The sequence below is a fragment of the Lytechinus variegatus genome, chromosome 7 (genome assembly GCF_018143015.1).
Source record: "Lytechinus variegatus isolate NC3 chromosome 7, Lvar_3.0, whole genome shotgun sequence".
Taxonomy (NCBI): domain Eukaryota; kingdom Metazoa; phylum Echinodermata; class Echinoidea; order Temnopleuroida; family Toxopneustidae; genus Lytechinus; species Lytechinus variegatus.
The window spans coordinates 28,917,826-28,933,499 of NC_054746.1; the positions used below are offsets into that span (position 1 = coordinate 28,917,826).

At 36.0% G+C, this 15,674-nt stretch overlaps 1 protein-coding gene across 1 annotated transcript; it reads left to right on the forward strand.

Annotated features, from left to right (window-relative positions):
- Nucleotides 1–1,948: 1,948 nt before the first annotated feature.
- Nucleotides 1,949–14,564, forward strand: LOC121418092 (solute carrier family 23 member 1-like). Its single transcript, XM_041611798.1, has 11 exons — nucleotides 1,949–2,224; nucleotides 4,776–4,933; nucleotides 5,295–5,414; nucleotides 6,934–7,150; nucleotides 7,798–7,983; nucleotides 8,353–8,509; nucleotides 8,893–9,146; nucleotides 9,419–9,548; nucleotides 10,693–10,836; nucleotides 11,774–11,869; nucleotides 13,311–14,564. Exons 1-11 carry the CDS (start codon nucleotides 2,018–2,020, stop codon nucleotides 13,565–13,567), a joined length of 1,926 nt encoding a protein of 641 aa, XP_041467732.1. The 5' UTR covers nucleotides 1,949–2,017; the 3' UTR covers nucleotides 13,568–14,564.
- The last annotated feature ends 1,110 nt before the right edge of the window (nucleotides 14,565–15,674 follow it).

The window sequence follows — 15,674 nt, forward strand, 5'->3', positions numbered from 1 at the left end:
GATATTCACAATTTGCAGGAGAAGGATTGTCATCATAAGCAGATTGCTTGAAAAAATGACAATCCCAAACTTATACTAATTGAATTAATACATTTATAAAGCAGAATGGGCATATATTTTCAAATACGAAACATGAATTCATGCAATATCATAGTGTGAAGATGAAGATGATAAAGCTGAGGGTGACGGTGATATGATGTTGTTGTTGATGATGATGATGATTATGATGATGATGATGATGATAATGAAGGCCATGGAGATGATGGTGGTCATGATGAAGATATTGGTGATGACTAAATCGAAGGAGGAATAAATTCACGATAAAAAGGATACGACACAGAAATTTTACTTAAGCGCATCAATATTCGCGTAGTTGCGCGATGTCAGAAACAGAATTGGGGATATCCCTACCTGTCACGGGGCATTCCTATTGGCTAGAAGGGCTCCCACTGGGAACTAACGAGGATTTTGATTGGATTGCTTCCGAAAAGATGGGCGGGAACTTTGAGAGATATGACAGGGAAAAGACAATGTTCAGAATACCGATTTGTGACAATCATAGCGGTGTCACATCTCGGAAAGAAATGACAAAATTTATGACAAAAGTTATGACAGTGTTCCAGAATACCACCCCTGGATCCGCGCCTGCCTAAGTTAACATAGCATTTGGATTCCCAAATCAACAAAAGTTGCTCGTCATTATCATCATCATCATCATCGTCAATAAACATGCAAACTTGTAGACAGCGGTAGGCTGGTGGGGGGATACATTCCCCAATTTTCAGGTTGGGGGATTCTGTATATGCAATCACCCCTAGATTCAAGGTTGACAGTATTTTAAGATGTGATATATAATACACAATACACATGATAACAACATTATAAGTGAATAAACTATGATACATTTGCAAGATTGCATCCTTATATAATATTTGGTTTATCGGTTTTTTTATTATGTCATATGCTACGTTATCATAACATCCTGAGTTTTGTAATCAGCTGTGATATTAATAACTTTGAAAACGAGTACAATGAAAATGTTGATATTGGGAGGATAATGCGCGGATACTTAAAAAATTATTATACAACGTCTTAAAGTGGAAATTCCCTGCCTTTGATCTGATCAGAGTTCATATTTAGAATTCATAAAATCTGAAAGAGGTTTTTGATCAGTCAGTATCTGAGGTTGAATGAAGTTAGGTAAGATTTTCACCGTTATTTCTTTTTGCAAATTCTCAGTATGTATGTGCTTTTATAAGTAATTTCATACTTATTGCCCTATCACAAAAGTCTAAGATTATATTCTTTTGTAAAATAATGTGATAATTTAAAATTAACTGTATCAAAAATTCTAGAATTCGAGCTACCTTAAGATTTTCTGGCTAATAAAAAAAAATAGATGTCATTTTATTTGATGAGCTATCCTGAGACACCCGAGAACATTGATATGTATATGGTCAATTCTGCACAATAATATAGCTTGTAGGGTTAATGAGAAGTATACTCGATCAATTACTAGTATTTACGAGACGCGCGATATGACATTGCCTTATCATCGGTTTATAAAAAGCGAATAATAAGAAATGTGCAATGTAAATGCGATGTTATTTCTTACTACATAATCACTTCATTTTGAGTTTCATAACTTTACCAATTCACTGCAAACATCGATTTCAAAATTTACTTGAATATAATTATGACGTAGAGGAAAGAACAAGTTTTCTCAAAGTGATATACCCCTTCTGATAGCGTGCGGGTCAATTTTTTTCAACAAAGGACAAGGGCAATGATTTCTAGTTGGTTTGTTGCATTCATTTCATATTACAAACAAAATAAAAAATTCGATATAAACAGAAAAGCAAATAATCTTATTTTTTAACATACAAATTTTGAATAATTATTGGCACTATATAGAAAGAATGGTGTCATGTAAATCAAACCATAAACATAACTGCACGTAGTGCACTTTAGATTTGTTTTATTGTTCTTTTGATCAAGTTCAGACATTTTTTTCATAATGGCGGAAGCGTGCAATGGCGACCGAGGGATTAAGCTTACAGTTTTAGAGACCGAAAGAGACCAACAAGACATGGAGAAGGAGGTCGACATCGAGGGTATCGCCAAGGAAAGGGCTGATGATATCCTTGAAAAGACTTCAAGTAGGGTTATGTATGATGTGGATGACATCCCACCATGGTATACTACCATTTTAATATCATTCCAGGTATTATAGGTTTGTCTTCAATCACTAACTTTATCTGTTTATTGCTGATATTTTGAGAATTGCGTTATAAGAGTGGATTGTAACATGTTGAAGTACGCGCGATGCAAAGTCAAAAAAAATGGACGCATCATAGTCATGGATATTTCGGGAAATGAAATGCGAAATGGATAAACAAAGTTTGAAATAACGAACAGCACTAGTACGATATCGGTTTCTTGGAACTTTCGTTTACTGTAGTGGAAGCCATGATAATGCAAATGCTTGTAAGTTTCCTATTATTTATATCAATTTGTTCTCATAATCGATTTTTATTTCGGGGAAATTTGTCCATATATATTTATTTGGAAAATTATATCATCCTTGTTAATTCTGATGAGTGTTGAAAATATCCTGTTCAACATGAACTCTAAACATATAAAATGTTCAGAGAGACATTATAACGCTTTACGGTTCTGTTTGTTTTCAAATGGATATACGCCTACCTTATTTTGCGCAGTTTGTTAACTCATTTATTTATTTTCGGTCTAAAAATCTAGCTGCTATAATATGATAGAGTCAAGAAAACTGAGTCCATCGTATTAAGAGGGAAAACCCCCAAACTGACCAAAGTCATTTAGACTGAGATTTACAAGGGACACTATAACAAATGGACTTCATGCAATGACGTGTGAACCAAGGTACAATTTCGCAAACGCAGATAAAACGTTTCGTTTCAGTTAGCATTTTTGATAGTGTAAACAACTGTAAAAATTTGGTGTAAGGATCCTACACTCTTAAAAATATTGGGTAAAAATGCTCCATGATGGTAATTATGTATCCAATCAACATTGGGCATTTCTTTTGGGCATTATTATTTATCCAGTGTGATGAAATTTTGCTCATTCTTAAGCAGTTTCTGCTTATTTTTTAACCTTACTGGACAATATGCTTCCCGCATTGGGTAAAATACCGCCCAAAATTGGTTGGATACATAACTACCCTCGTGCTTGTTAAAATTTTGCCCAATATTTTTTACAGTGTAAGAAAAAAAGCTCCAAAAGACATTGATGAATTCGGCTTTCATTAGCACGGTTTTATGCTTACACTCTAAAAAAATTTTTTAACCAATATTAGGTTAAATGGAAACAGGCATATTTGTTGGGTAAATAGATACCAAATATAACCCTTCAATCATGCAATTTGGCCAATATTGGGAGAAAAATTACCCAACAAACATGTATGTTCCCTTTCTACCCAATATTGGGTAAATGTTTACTTTCTGTTTTTAGAGTATATATACTATATAGGCAAACAATATGTCTGAGTATGGAATGAAAATAAAGATAAGCAGAAGAAGAATTTACCTCAACTCAGTTACCTTTAAACCGGTATTTGAGGTTACTATGAAAACAAGTATGCATTTTAGATTATAGAGTGCGTATCAAAAAAAAGTTTACACTTTGAAAAGGCCCTGGGAATTAAAAAATATACAAGATGTGGTTATTTTTTTCACATATAATCTTGGGTTTGGGGCTCATCTATCCAATGAAAGTAAAAGTTTTGACAGAATGTTACACTTGAGTGAGCACTGTCCAGTTTTGTAAAGCTCGCAGAAATCTGTTTGCGCAGAAATGCTCGTTTTCACGATGTGTCAAGGGGTAAGGGCGCAATCAAACTTACCCTGCGAAACAATTCTCATACATTCCTCTTGCACTTTTGGTCAATTGAAATAAAACGGATACATTCGAGCATTTTGTAACAATTTTGCCACCCAAACTGAAATTTCAACACTTAGTAAGCACAACCTTTACCCTTTTTGTGCCAGCTGGATCTGAGGACATAACTGAATCTGAACCAAAGTTTACAGCAGACATCTCCAGCATGTTTTTCACTAAATTTTTATTATTCAAAGTGGGTTTACATTTCATTTTTTCATTAATACTTGTTTCTCCACACTTTTTCCAAGCTTGACAATGATTACCAAAATGAAAGTCAAGCCTAAGCCATTTCATGTAAATAACCGCTCAGTGTAAAGCAAATATCGTCACGATGGCCTCGGTGTGTGCCTGTGTGGGAGAGTGGGGTGGGGCGCAATGCACTCTTCGAAGTGTTTTGGACAAGGAAACAAGTTAAAAGGGTAAAAGATATCTTCAAATCGAATTCACTAGCTAAATTCAACGTGTTCTTCATGATCAAGGTCTACTTTTATTAGCATAACTATTTCAAAGTTGTGCGCAAATCATTTTTCACTAACTTTTCAAAAGTAAGTGGTGCTCACTCAAGCGAAAATATTTTTCGACAGTTATACCGTCATTTGCTCAAATGTACCTGTACCAATGTTAAAATGTGAAAAATGTTCAGGATATTACAAATATATGATTTTACAGGATTTTTTTCGAAGTGTAAACTTTTTTTGATACGCACTGTATAATTAATATAAAATTCTATTGATTATTTAGGTATAGCATAGGAATGACATTTATTAATGTTAAAAAATATGTTCTTTACACTTGATATATTTATCTCCCATCATCTCTACATGCCTTTCTCCTGTATATCATTGCTTTAATAGAATTCATTAGGAATGTTTAGTGGTGCCCTCTCAGTGCCTTTGGTTGTTGCACCTTTCCTGTGTATCTTGGATGATCATCAAAGTCTGTCACGTGTCTTTGCATCAACATTTTTCGTTTCTTCGCTACAGACGTTACTACAAACATCCTTCGGTGTCCGGTAGGATATATTTTAAATATAAATATATGCAGGTCCATGCAACCTATATGGCCCTTTGTATGTTCTGTCTTTCTCACACAGTTCATGTCACCATGATTTTTTAAGCTCCAATAGATATAGTCTGCACTTTATTTCATATTTCATCTTCATCATGCTTCGTGTATAGGAGTTTGGAATTAACGAAGACTACTCCTTTCCATGGTAAAGATTTTAGTGGTACGATCTAATGGATGAATTCATATTGTTTTTGAGAGATCAACTTTCACTCTGTATCAATGCAGTATAATCTCATGATCTGTTTCTGAATTCCGAACAGTTCTTCCCTTAAAAACCCTTAAATATTTTGACTTGACCTTGACAGATTACCCATAGTTCAAGGACCAACAATGACCTTCGTCCTACCAATGTTTACTCTGATGTCACTTCGAGGTGAATGCCCTGTAATTGGGGGTAAGTTCCCCCTAAAATCATTTGATCTTCTGCTAACAAGATGAACCATGAAATATGACAAAAGATACAAGTAGGCCTTTATTTTGTTTAGTTAGGTCGATCACCAATTATTATGCCACTCAACCGGGTACTTTGTCCTTCCTGTACGTTCATTTCATCATTAATTCCGTGGTCACTTTAAAATCATCCTTTTGATCTGTTAATTTATATTCATTTACATTATTTATCATATTATGTTTATTCTATTCGAGTCCTCGCTTCAACGCAAAGAACAATATAAGTTTATGGTTTTACCAATGTTTATTTTTGTAATTTTTCTTTAACGTTTAAAAGGTCAATTAGTATGCGAATTCAGCAACACACTTTACCCGGACTGCATTTCTAAGCAGGTTTAATAATATTTGCTTGACATCACATCAATCATTTTTATTCAGAGGTTAGAGTGAAATATACATTTAACTTTCAAATTTTGACAAATGGTCTTTAAACAAGGAAATTTGGTTTCTGACAATCAGTATTGAGAACGATCAAGAATTGAATAAAACAAAACAAAATGTCGAGTTGGGTACAAATTGTTATTTTGTTCGTTATTATCATACATAATTTTTGTTTGTTGAGATCCTATTGGTAATGGGACTAATGCCACGGTAACTCTAGAAGATGTCAGAACAGAATTCAGGATCAGAATGAGAGAGGTAATTACAATCGATAAAGTTTACACCTGTAACTCTAGTAAGAGGATTCTTGGAACTAGCCCTCCCAAATAAACATCTCGAGTATAACCATCGTCTATGACCATTATCCTTTGGGACATAGCTAACCTGAGAACAGCCCATCATATAACTAGGACAATTAACACCTAGGGCAAATATTACTGGACAAGTGTCCCACACGTCATATTTTTTTTTCTTTTATCAGAGGTTACGCCACAAACTAATTTCTCTGTGCCACAAATAAGAAGAATAAAAAAGAGTAGGAATGACTTGGAGTATGCATTATAAGAAAGTTTTCACAATCGTTTCGAGATAGTTCACCCGTTTTATAATTCACAATAAGCCTTACCAGAAACAAATCTAATCCTCAGTTGTGAGAGTAAGCTCCAATTTATAATTAATGATCAAAGAGATATAGTTTTCGTTTTGTATGAATAGGACAAAATAGCTGGAGAGAATAAGTTACGGTATCGTGAGACGCTTAATTTTCCCAAAAATTTAGATTTTGAGACGTTTTTCATTGTTGTGGTGTTCGTTGAAGAAATTAAAAATGGTATTATGTAGATTTTATTTTCTGATGTTAGGGATATAAATCTTTCTTAGATGAAGATCTTTACGCAAATTTACATTGTGAAAATTATTACATTGCTGGTGTTTTTCAGACGGCAACTGATGTGTTTGGCAATAAATATAGAGAGAAGCTGCCAGTGCCGTAACCTCACCCCAGTCAATTATAGCAACGGAGTAGACGAAAGTCTCAGGCGAATATTGCACCTATACTAACTTTAATATATAAAGCAATAAATTTCATTCTTAATATCTATTCAATCTTATAAAATGTGTTATATTTATTGTCTTTTCAATAATCAAGTTTCAAGGAGCTCTGTTGATAGCTTCCCTGTTCGAGACTCTTGTTGGTTTCCTAGGTATTGTAACCCTGGTCATGAGGTTCATAGGACCTATAACCATAGCAACAACAGTCGGATTGATTGGATTCTCATTATTCGAAATCGCGATCCAGCAATCCCAGAGTCATTGGGGTATTTCGGCTTTGTGAGTATTCTTCACGTATGCAAGAGGTTTAGATATAATGTAAGAAAAAAAGCTACCATTGGCAAACCATGCACAGGCAATTTTCTGCATCTATATTACATAGGAAGACACATAGTAAGCCTTCCTGAAATTTTATCTCCTATAACTAATATTAAAACAAAAATTGTTTAGTATTGCCGGTGATTTACACAATTATATAAATTAGTAAATACAAACACCACATTAGCCCAAGAAGCAGCGTTGTTATTAAACCGTTAGTTCCAATTCCAAGCATGCATGCGTCTATATTCCGTCCCTACTAGACGAAATTAGTCATGCTATAATCGGCTGCAACAGTATAAGTCGGACAGACTTTGAGAAAAATATAGTATTACAAATCCTCGGTCCTCTTCAATTATAGAACATTAATGAAACGGCCAAATACCTATTTATGGCAAAAAATGGAAGTTTCCCCAATTTCTTTAACCAATGTAACAAGGGATAAACTTCTTTTTGTCGTTTGATTTTCAAACATACTGATTATAATGCTACAATAGAGAACCTAAGACTTCTTGTACTTTGTTTTACAAGTGTGATTTAAGAATAAGATTTGGTTGATAGAGTCATATCACATGCATCCTCTATCGTTATTACCCCTAATTGATCACTAGACACAAGGAAGACGAGAAAATATTAAATCGTACTAAACGATTCCTTTTCTTTTCTCCCCAAAGTGTCCTAATCTTGGTAGTGATTTTCTCTCAGTACATGGAACGTCTAATGGTTCCCTGCTTATCTTACTCTAAGGAGAAAGGTTTTCACGTCTCCAGGTTTCCCGTATTCAGAGTATTCCCGGTAAGATGTCACAAGATATTTAGTAAAAATTTCCTGGACGAAAAAAAAAAGGAAAGGGAAATTGTTAAAATATTAAATTATTTTATGGATAAAAAAGTATGTTAAACTATGCCATTAAAAAAAACCTTCTCAAATACCTCCTTTCGGCACTTCTCTTAATACTTTCCTCCCTTCCCCCTTGTTTTTTTAAGGGGGCTTTTTAAAACAATGGGACCAATCGTCCCCTGTCCCCCTGTAGCATTGTGGGAAAATAGCAGTTTATAGTGAAAGTACTACAAGAGTAGAATACAAAGTTACCATTGAAACAAGTGTCGATGATTAAAACATGTTTATTTCATGATGTGTCTGAATCCGGGGGTTCATTAACAGATTTTTCTGGCGACTCTGCTAGGCTGGCTCCTTTGTTACATTCTAACCATCACGGAAGTATTCCCTAGTGACCCGGAAGCACCTGGTTACCGAGCTAGGACAGATATCAAAGACGAATCCTTGAAGGAAACCGGTTGGTTCTTCGTGCCTTATCCAGGTACAGAAAAATGATATTTGAAATAATTATATTTTATGTGTTATTAAGTCTTATGAAAATGCTATTGATCCCGGTATTTGGTGGCCCCCTTAATGTGGGATGTTTCTGAGATGAGTCTGATTGTCTCTGCCTTTACGAAAATGTACAACTATCTTAAAATGTCATGGCTTAAGCAGTTCGATGAAGTAAGAATACAAATAAAATGGGGGTCGTAAGTAATAAAAGAAGGTGATCATCTTATTGAATTTCATTAATAGGAAATTATCCTATTTTTACGAGCTGGTCGTAGGTTATGGCGTATTGTGGAGTGACCGGTGGTTGGAATAGCGTAGGGACTACAGCTACAATTTCTTTGATTTTAAATGATGTTTTGTTACAAAAAGGCCAATGGGGTGCTCCAATCTTTACAATCGGTGGAATCCTAGGAGTAACTGCTGGTACCTTTGCCTCCATCATCGAATCCATCGGAGACTATTACGCATGCGCAAGGCTAGCTGGAGCACCACCTCCACCCGGTCATGCGCTGAACCGGGGAATCGGTATGGAAGGACTCGGCGGATTCTTCTCGGCACTATGGGGAACCGGTACGAGTTCTACATCTTATAGTGATAACGTTGGCTACATCGGAATAACAAAGGTATGCACTTTGCCATTTTTTCCCCTTGCTCGTATCCTGGATAATTTCCATATCTTAGATCCTCAGGATTTTATGATAAACAAGCATCATCAGTGCTGTGCCCATATAAAACACACAAAAATCGCCTTGGCCGCGATTGTTTTTGTTTCTACTAAATTTTCAATCCCGTCTAGAAAATATTTTCCTCCAAGACCACCCATCACAAGTGTTTGTGAATCGATGAGAGTGAAAATACTTCATAAAGATTTGTTTATATATAAATTCTATACAAGGTTGGAAGTCGACTAGTTATACAAGTGATGGCAGTGACAGTCCTAGGAGGCGCTTTCCTTCTGAAAATCAGCGCCTTCTTTGCTTCTATTCCTTTACCAGTCGTTGGTGGAATATTCTCAGTTACAATAGGTATGTACTCGAAATCAAGAACGAAAAAATACATAAATGATAATAATTATAGACCATCATAGATTATTTGCAGAACTATTAAATAAAACGATATTTCTGTATCTTTAACCAATAAACTCTGGAGTATCGAGATAGTTCTTCACATTTTCCAGTAGTTTGCTGGCTATTTACTGAGGAAAGTTGGCACGGACTTTCTTCTTCTGCTAACTTTTACCTCAATATAAAAACCTTGATACAGCATCGTAAAGATAATGTCACAAGGACACTGTCTCATCTAAATTCCATGGTTTCGGATTACCGGGTTCGTTTCCCACTTGGCGCGCTAGTGCCCTTTGGTAAAGCATTTATCCTCTTTAAACCCCCATTCCACAGAGAACAAGACCACTGAAAGACCTTTGAAAGACCATGAATTCTGGTTGATCTTTCAGAGGTCTCTCAATGAACCTACAATGGTCTTTGAGGTCTTACACGAGTCCTGACCAATCTTTTAGTGGCCTTCGTGGTCTTCATGGGCTCCAAAACTTTTTGAAACGGTTCAAAACTGTCTTACAACGGTCTTACATGAAAATGGTCTTTCAGCAGTGTTTCAGCGGTCTTTAGATGAACTTTCAAAGGTCTTCATAGTCTTTCAATGATCTTTCGGCAGTCTCTCGAGGTTTTTTGCGGAGATCACTGGAAGACTCATGAGAGATCATTGAAAGATCATTGAAAGACCATTGAAAGACCAGGCAAAGTCCATGGAAAGAATTCCGAAAGATCACTTTTTGCATAAAAGATCTCTGAAAGACCATTGAAAGATCTCGAGAGGACTAGTCTAAGACCAGTACGACAAGAAATATCCACCAGTCTTTCAGACTTTCTTTGAGGGGTCTTTCTGAGCGATTCCACCGAGATGACAAATTTCATTGATCTTGAAGACCGCTTTAAGACCTCATCAAATTTAAATCTTTCAGTGGTCTTTCAATGGTCTCCGTTCTGTGGAATGGAGGCCTTACCAAGTCACTCGGAGAGGATCTTGAGCCGTCGGCCCTCTGGCTACTTCCTTACAAGCATTCATGTTTTCTTAGTAATCAGGTAATCTCCAACATCCCCACCATGATATAATAAATAATCCAACAAATTGTCTCGTTCTGTCCAACTTTAGGCATGATTGCTGCTGTCGGCATGTCAAATTTGCAATACGTCGACATGAACTCGCCCCGAAATTTGTTCGTTGTTGGCCTCTCCTTTTTCCTAGGACTCGCTCTTCCACAGCATATGCAAAGGAATCCGAACCTTATCCAAACAGGTATGAATAATTTTATTGCATACACACATTCACACACACACACCCTACACACGCACACCCATGTCGTTTGGACTCATTGCTGCCAAAGATGTTATAAAGCTCAAGTTTTGTAAAATATAAATGTTCAATTTTTCACGAACCGGGTTATTTTACGAATGAAAAGAGAAGTGAGCATCCTATAAAGAAATTTACTTTTATTTGCCCCTTGGGATCTTTTAAAAGACTATGCATGATGTGGAATTTATCGGCATGGTCATCTGGGTAGAGTACGTCCCCACTTGTCTGGTGTCCCCGGTTAGTGGGTTATAACACACAATTGCTCAGTAGGTCTATATTAACTCATCCAGACACATGCATAATAATCCGCATGTTGACTCATGTCTACAAGGTGTCAGGGTACATGCGATGCATCACCAAACAACTGTGTGAAATTATACATTCATGTATACATATACACAAGGGCGGAAATCCCAGGGCGGACGTGGGGGACGTGCCCCCCCCCTACCAAAATAGTAGGGGGACGCAATATCAAATGCCCCCTACTATTTTTGGAGTTTTACGATGGAGAAAAATACATCACTTCACAATCAAAATAATACATGTATTTTGGAATGTTTTACCTTACATTTTTTTTGCTTGTCAAATTTTGTTTTGGTTAAAATGACCTTACATTTTGGGAGAAAACTTTTTTTTTGCTTGTCAAATTTTCCAGGCCCTGGCCCCCTACCATTGGGGACAGATTTCCGCCCATGCATATACAAAGGTCATCGGGGATCATTAGCCAACCGTCTCCTACCTCCCTACCATGCAAACCCCTACCAGGTTTCCAGTGGCATACACTTTTTAGTATGATCCGAACCAAATAAGAAACATTTTACCAGTGTAAAATCCACAGGATTAATTCTGCCAATTGAAAAAAAATCATCTTTTAAAACAGGATCCGACACACTCGATCAAGTTCTTCTTGCGACCCTATCAACGAGTATGTTTGTTGGAGGTGTGGTGGCTTGCTTTCTGGATAACACAGTGCCAGGTAAGCCATCTGATCATAAGTTCTCATCTACCAAATTTCATTGTGACTTTTAGTGGAATAACAAATTAAAAAAAAAGGGATTATTAACTTATTCAAAGCCATCAATCTAGTTAAAATATCAATATCTGTCATTCAAGAAACCTCAAAATGAACGTGGAAAAATCTGTAAACTCAGTTATAGGGTTTTAAGGAAACGGGAAATAAATATACTGCTATCAAAATTCGAATGTATATATTTAGTAATTTCCAACCTTTTGAAATATTTAGAAACAAGTGGAATGCCTCTGGCCGTCTCACCTGCATCACGCGACTCAACGTAGCAGCATTGCTGACTTTGAAAACTACTATAACTCGCACAAGATGTTCAGTGACACTTGGTTACTCTTATTTCCACGTTTTATGAACTAGACCAATACACTTACAGAGATAGGATGGTAATTCAACAAATACTCCCAATGTGGCCAAAATTCATTGACCTCACATGACCTTTGACCTTGATCATGTGACCTGAAACTTGCACAGGATATTCAATGATACTTGATTACTCGTATGTCCAAGTTTCAAAAGTCAGATCAATAAACTTGCAAAGTTATGATGATAATTCAACAAATACCCCCAATTCGGCATAAGTTCATTGACCCTAAATGGCCTTTGACCTTAATTATGTGACCTGAAAATTGCACAGGATGTTCAGTGATACTTGATTACTATTATGTCCAAGTTTCATGAATCAGATCCAAAAATTTTTAAAGTTTTATTGTAATTCAACAGATACCCCCAAATCGGTCAAAGTTCATTGACCCTAAATGACCTTTGACCTTGGTCATGTGACATAAAATTCACGCAGAATGTTTGGTAATACATGATTGACCTTATGTCCAAGTTTAATGAACTAGGTCCATATATTTTATAAGTTGTGATGACATTTCAAAAACTTAACCTCAGGTTAAGATTTTGATGTTGATTCCCCCAACATGGTCTAAGTTCATTGACCCTAAATGACCTTTGACCTTGGTCATGTGACATGAAACTCTAATAGGATGTTCAGTAATACTTGATTAACCTTATGGCCAAGTTTTATTAACTAGGTCCATATACTTTCTAAGTTATGATGTCATTTCAAAAACTTAACCTCAGGTTAAGATTTGATGTTGACGCCGCCGCCGTCGCCGTCGGAAAAGCGGCGCCTATATAGTCTCACTCTGCTATGCAGGTGAGACAATAAAAATACTCCGGAATCTTTCAAAATTTCGAGGGGGAATGCTTTTTCTTTACTAAATTAGAAGAGACAGCTTTGACATCGACATTTCGCAGATTAAGTATTGATCTTTCTCTGTCTTCAACCGATTTTGATTATTCTTATCATCATGTTGCAAAGGAAAAATATCAATCAATATGACAAACCATACCTTAGTCTTAGTTTTAAACTCCCACTTTACAGGAACAATTGAAGAGCGAGGAATGGATAAATACTGGAAACTGTACGATAATGACAAGTATGCAGGAGAATATGATGAAGAAACCGAACGAAAGATTCAAAAGGAAGTAGCACGTATTGTGAATAAGTGTTATGATATGCCATTTGGTATGGCCCGTCTTCGCAGCTGGTCCTGGACCTACTATGTGCCGTTTAGCCCAACATTCAAAGGATTCAATATCCGACGTGGCTGTAAGAAACGGGAGGCAAAGGAATCTTAGACGATAGCGGGGCAGATTCTAAAATGAAAAGCTGTTTTAAATTAAGCAGTATACGCCTATTTAGATAACAAACAGTGCATGGTACTTTTTTATACTAAGTGAAATGCGCTTTGGAATGCGCATGCTCGCGATAATGATGACGTTGATTTTGGAACATTATATCGCAATTTACACACTATTCAGATATAGGACAACATTTTAAGTATGTAGAATGCAAGACAAGATACACTTAAGAAAGAGACGAATGCGACTAAATTCATAATAAACTTACAATCTAATTATTTTCATTTTATATTTTCTCAAACAAACATATTTCGTATTCACACAGTGTTTAAATACAATAATATACAAAAGATTCTCTTGCTGATGTACAATATACATATATATCCACTATTTACACGACTGCTGTCACGGCTGTAGCAGGAAGAAAAGGACACAATTTTATCGAAGGAATCAAATGATCCATTAATAAATGGAGTGAAAAATGAAGAAAAAAAAAACACAGTATACTGCATAAGTGGAAGATGAACACGAACGTGAATTACGAGGTAGGATATATGGAAAAAAAGAAAACAAATAAATTATATCCTACATGAATTATATCCTGTATGCTGATTGGTTCAAATGGCATCATGTGACCAAACATCCCGGCCAAACATATTCTCACTGAAGAGATATATTCCTGACGTCGATGAAACAGATAATGCATCTCGGGCGCACCGGTCAGAAAGATGACCCGACGGCCAAGTCCCGCGAAGGGACGGTGCAGGCACAAATCCGCGTTCCGCTGATCGCGTGGCTTTAGGAAATGAAGGTCAGTCAGCGCAGCGCGTCATTAATATTTTGGTTCAGATTAAAAGAAAGATAGACCACATGTGTACAAACTAGATCAAGATATGTTGTTCTAGCTTTTAAGATTTAGGATATGAAATAAATATACCAGGGGTCTGTTGCAGAAAGAGTTGCAATCAATCGCAATTCTAAAAATCACGAGCAACTTGATTTTCAACCAATCAACAGCACGCATTTCGGACTGGCGATTGATATTTTGACTTGAGTTTAAACGCAACTCTTTCTGCAACGGACCCCAGGCCTTTATTTCGAAAGTACAGAGGGAATTATTAATCCTCGGTTGTACTGGTAAAAAATTACTATTAAATTTTCCTTCGGAGCTTCGCCCCTCGGGGAAAAATGGTAATCCCAGTCTAACATCGGACAAAATTATAATTCCCGCTATACTTATTCAAAGCCTGGTATATTCGTATACTAACCTCATAGCTACAGTATATCTACAATGTGGCAACAAAGTAACTAGATGTGACATCTAATAATTTTATCATTAGAAATTAAATTGCACCTTCTAATTATTTGGCTAATGACTAATGATTTTCTATCAAGTAGGAAGTTTGTAAATAGCATAATATCTTGAGAAAATCTAAACTATAATAATCTTCACAATACATTATACACTTGCCAGACAAATAAAATGAAATGAAATGTCATGGTCAACGTTTACTCCGTGTGACTCTATCCCTCTTCTTCCTCCGTGTGTGAATGAAACAACGTGCTTTTACAAAAGCATGGTGTTTTCACTACACCATCGGTGTATGGATAGGACCATCCAATCATTTTACACAAGTGTTGAATTCATTGTATCAATTTAACACATAAAGTGTTTTAGCACTCTTGGGACCCTTATTGTTATGTTCAAAAACTTGGGTGTAAAATAACATGGCGGCATGGTCCTAAATCCAAATGATGTCATTTCAACACCATGGCTTGTAGAGTGTATTGCCTAAAAGCAATTCGTATACAGAAAACGAAAACCAATTAATAAAAAGGGAGAAAAGTATCTGGTTATTGCATGTGCATTACCGATTAACACTTAAATCAAATATAGCCTATAGAGCCTGCCATTACAATATTTGAAATATAGAATGTAAACTGATACTATTCATATGAGCAATTTAGTGAGAATTATACAATCACGGGTGGATCAAAAGTACTATATTGTTCCATTTTGTAAAAAGAAATGAATTCTTCATATCAAACATCAAAATTTGTGATATCAGACAGTGAAATCAATAACATAAACAAATAAACAAAC

Coding starts and splice junctions, on each gene's coding strand:
- LOC121418092 (XM_041611798.1), top strand. CDS start 2,018: ATGGCGGAAGCGTGCAATGGCGACCGAGGGATTAAGCTTACAGTTTTA. Junction 4,934..5,294: donor CAAACATCCTTCGGTGTCCG/GTAGGATATATT, acceptor TGACCTTGACAG/ATTACCCATAGTTCAAGGAC. Junction 9,147..9,418: donor GCTACATCGGAATAACAAAG/GTATGCACTTTG, acceptor ATTCTATACAAG/GTTGGAAGTCGACTAGTTAT.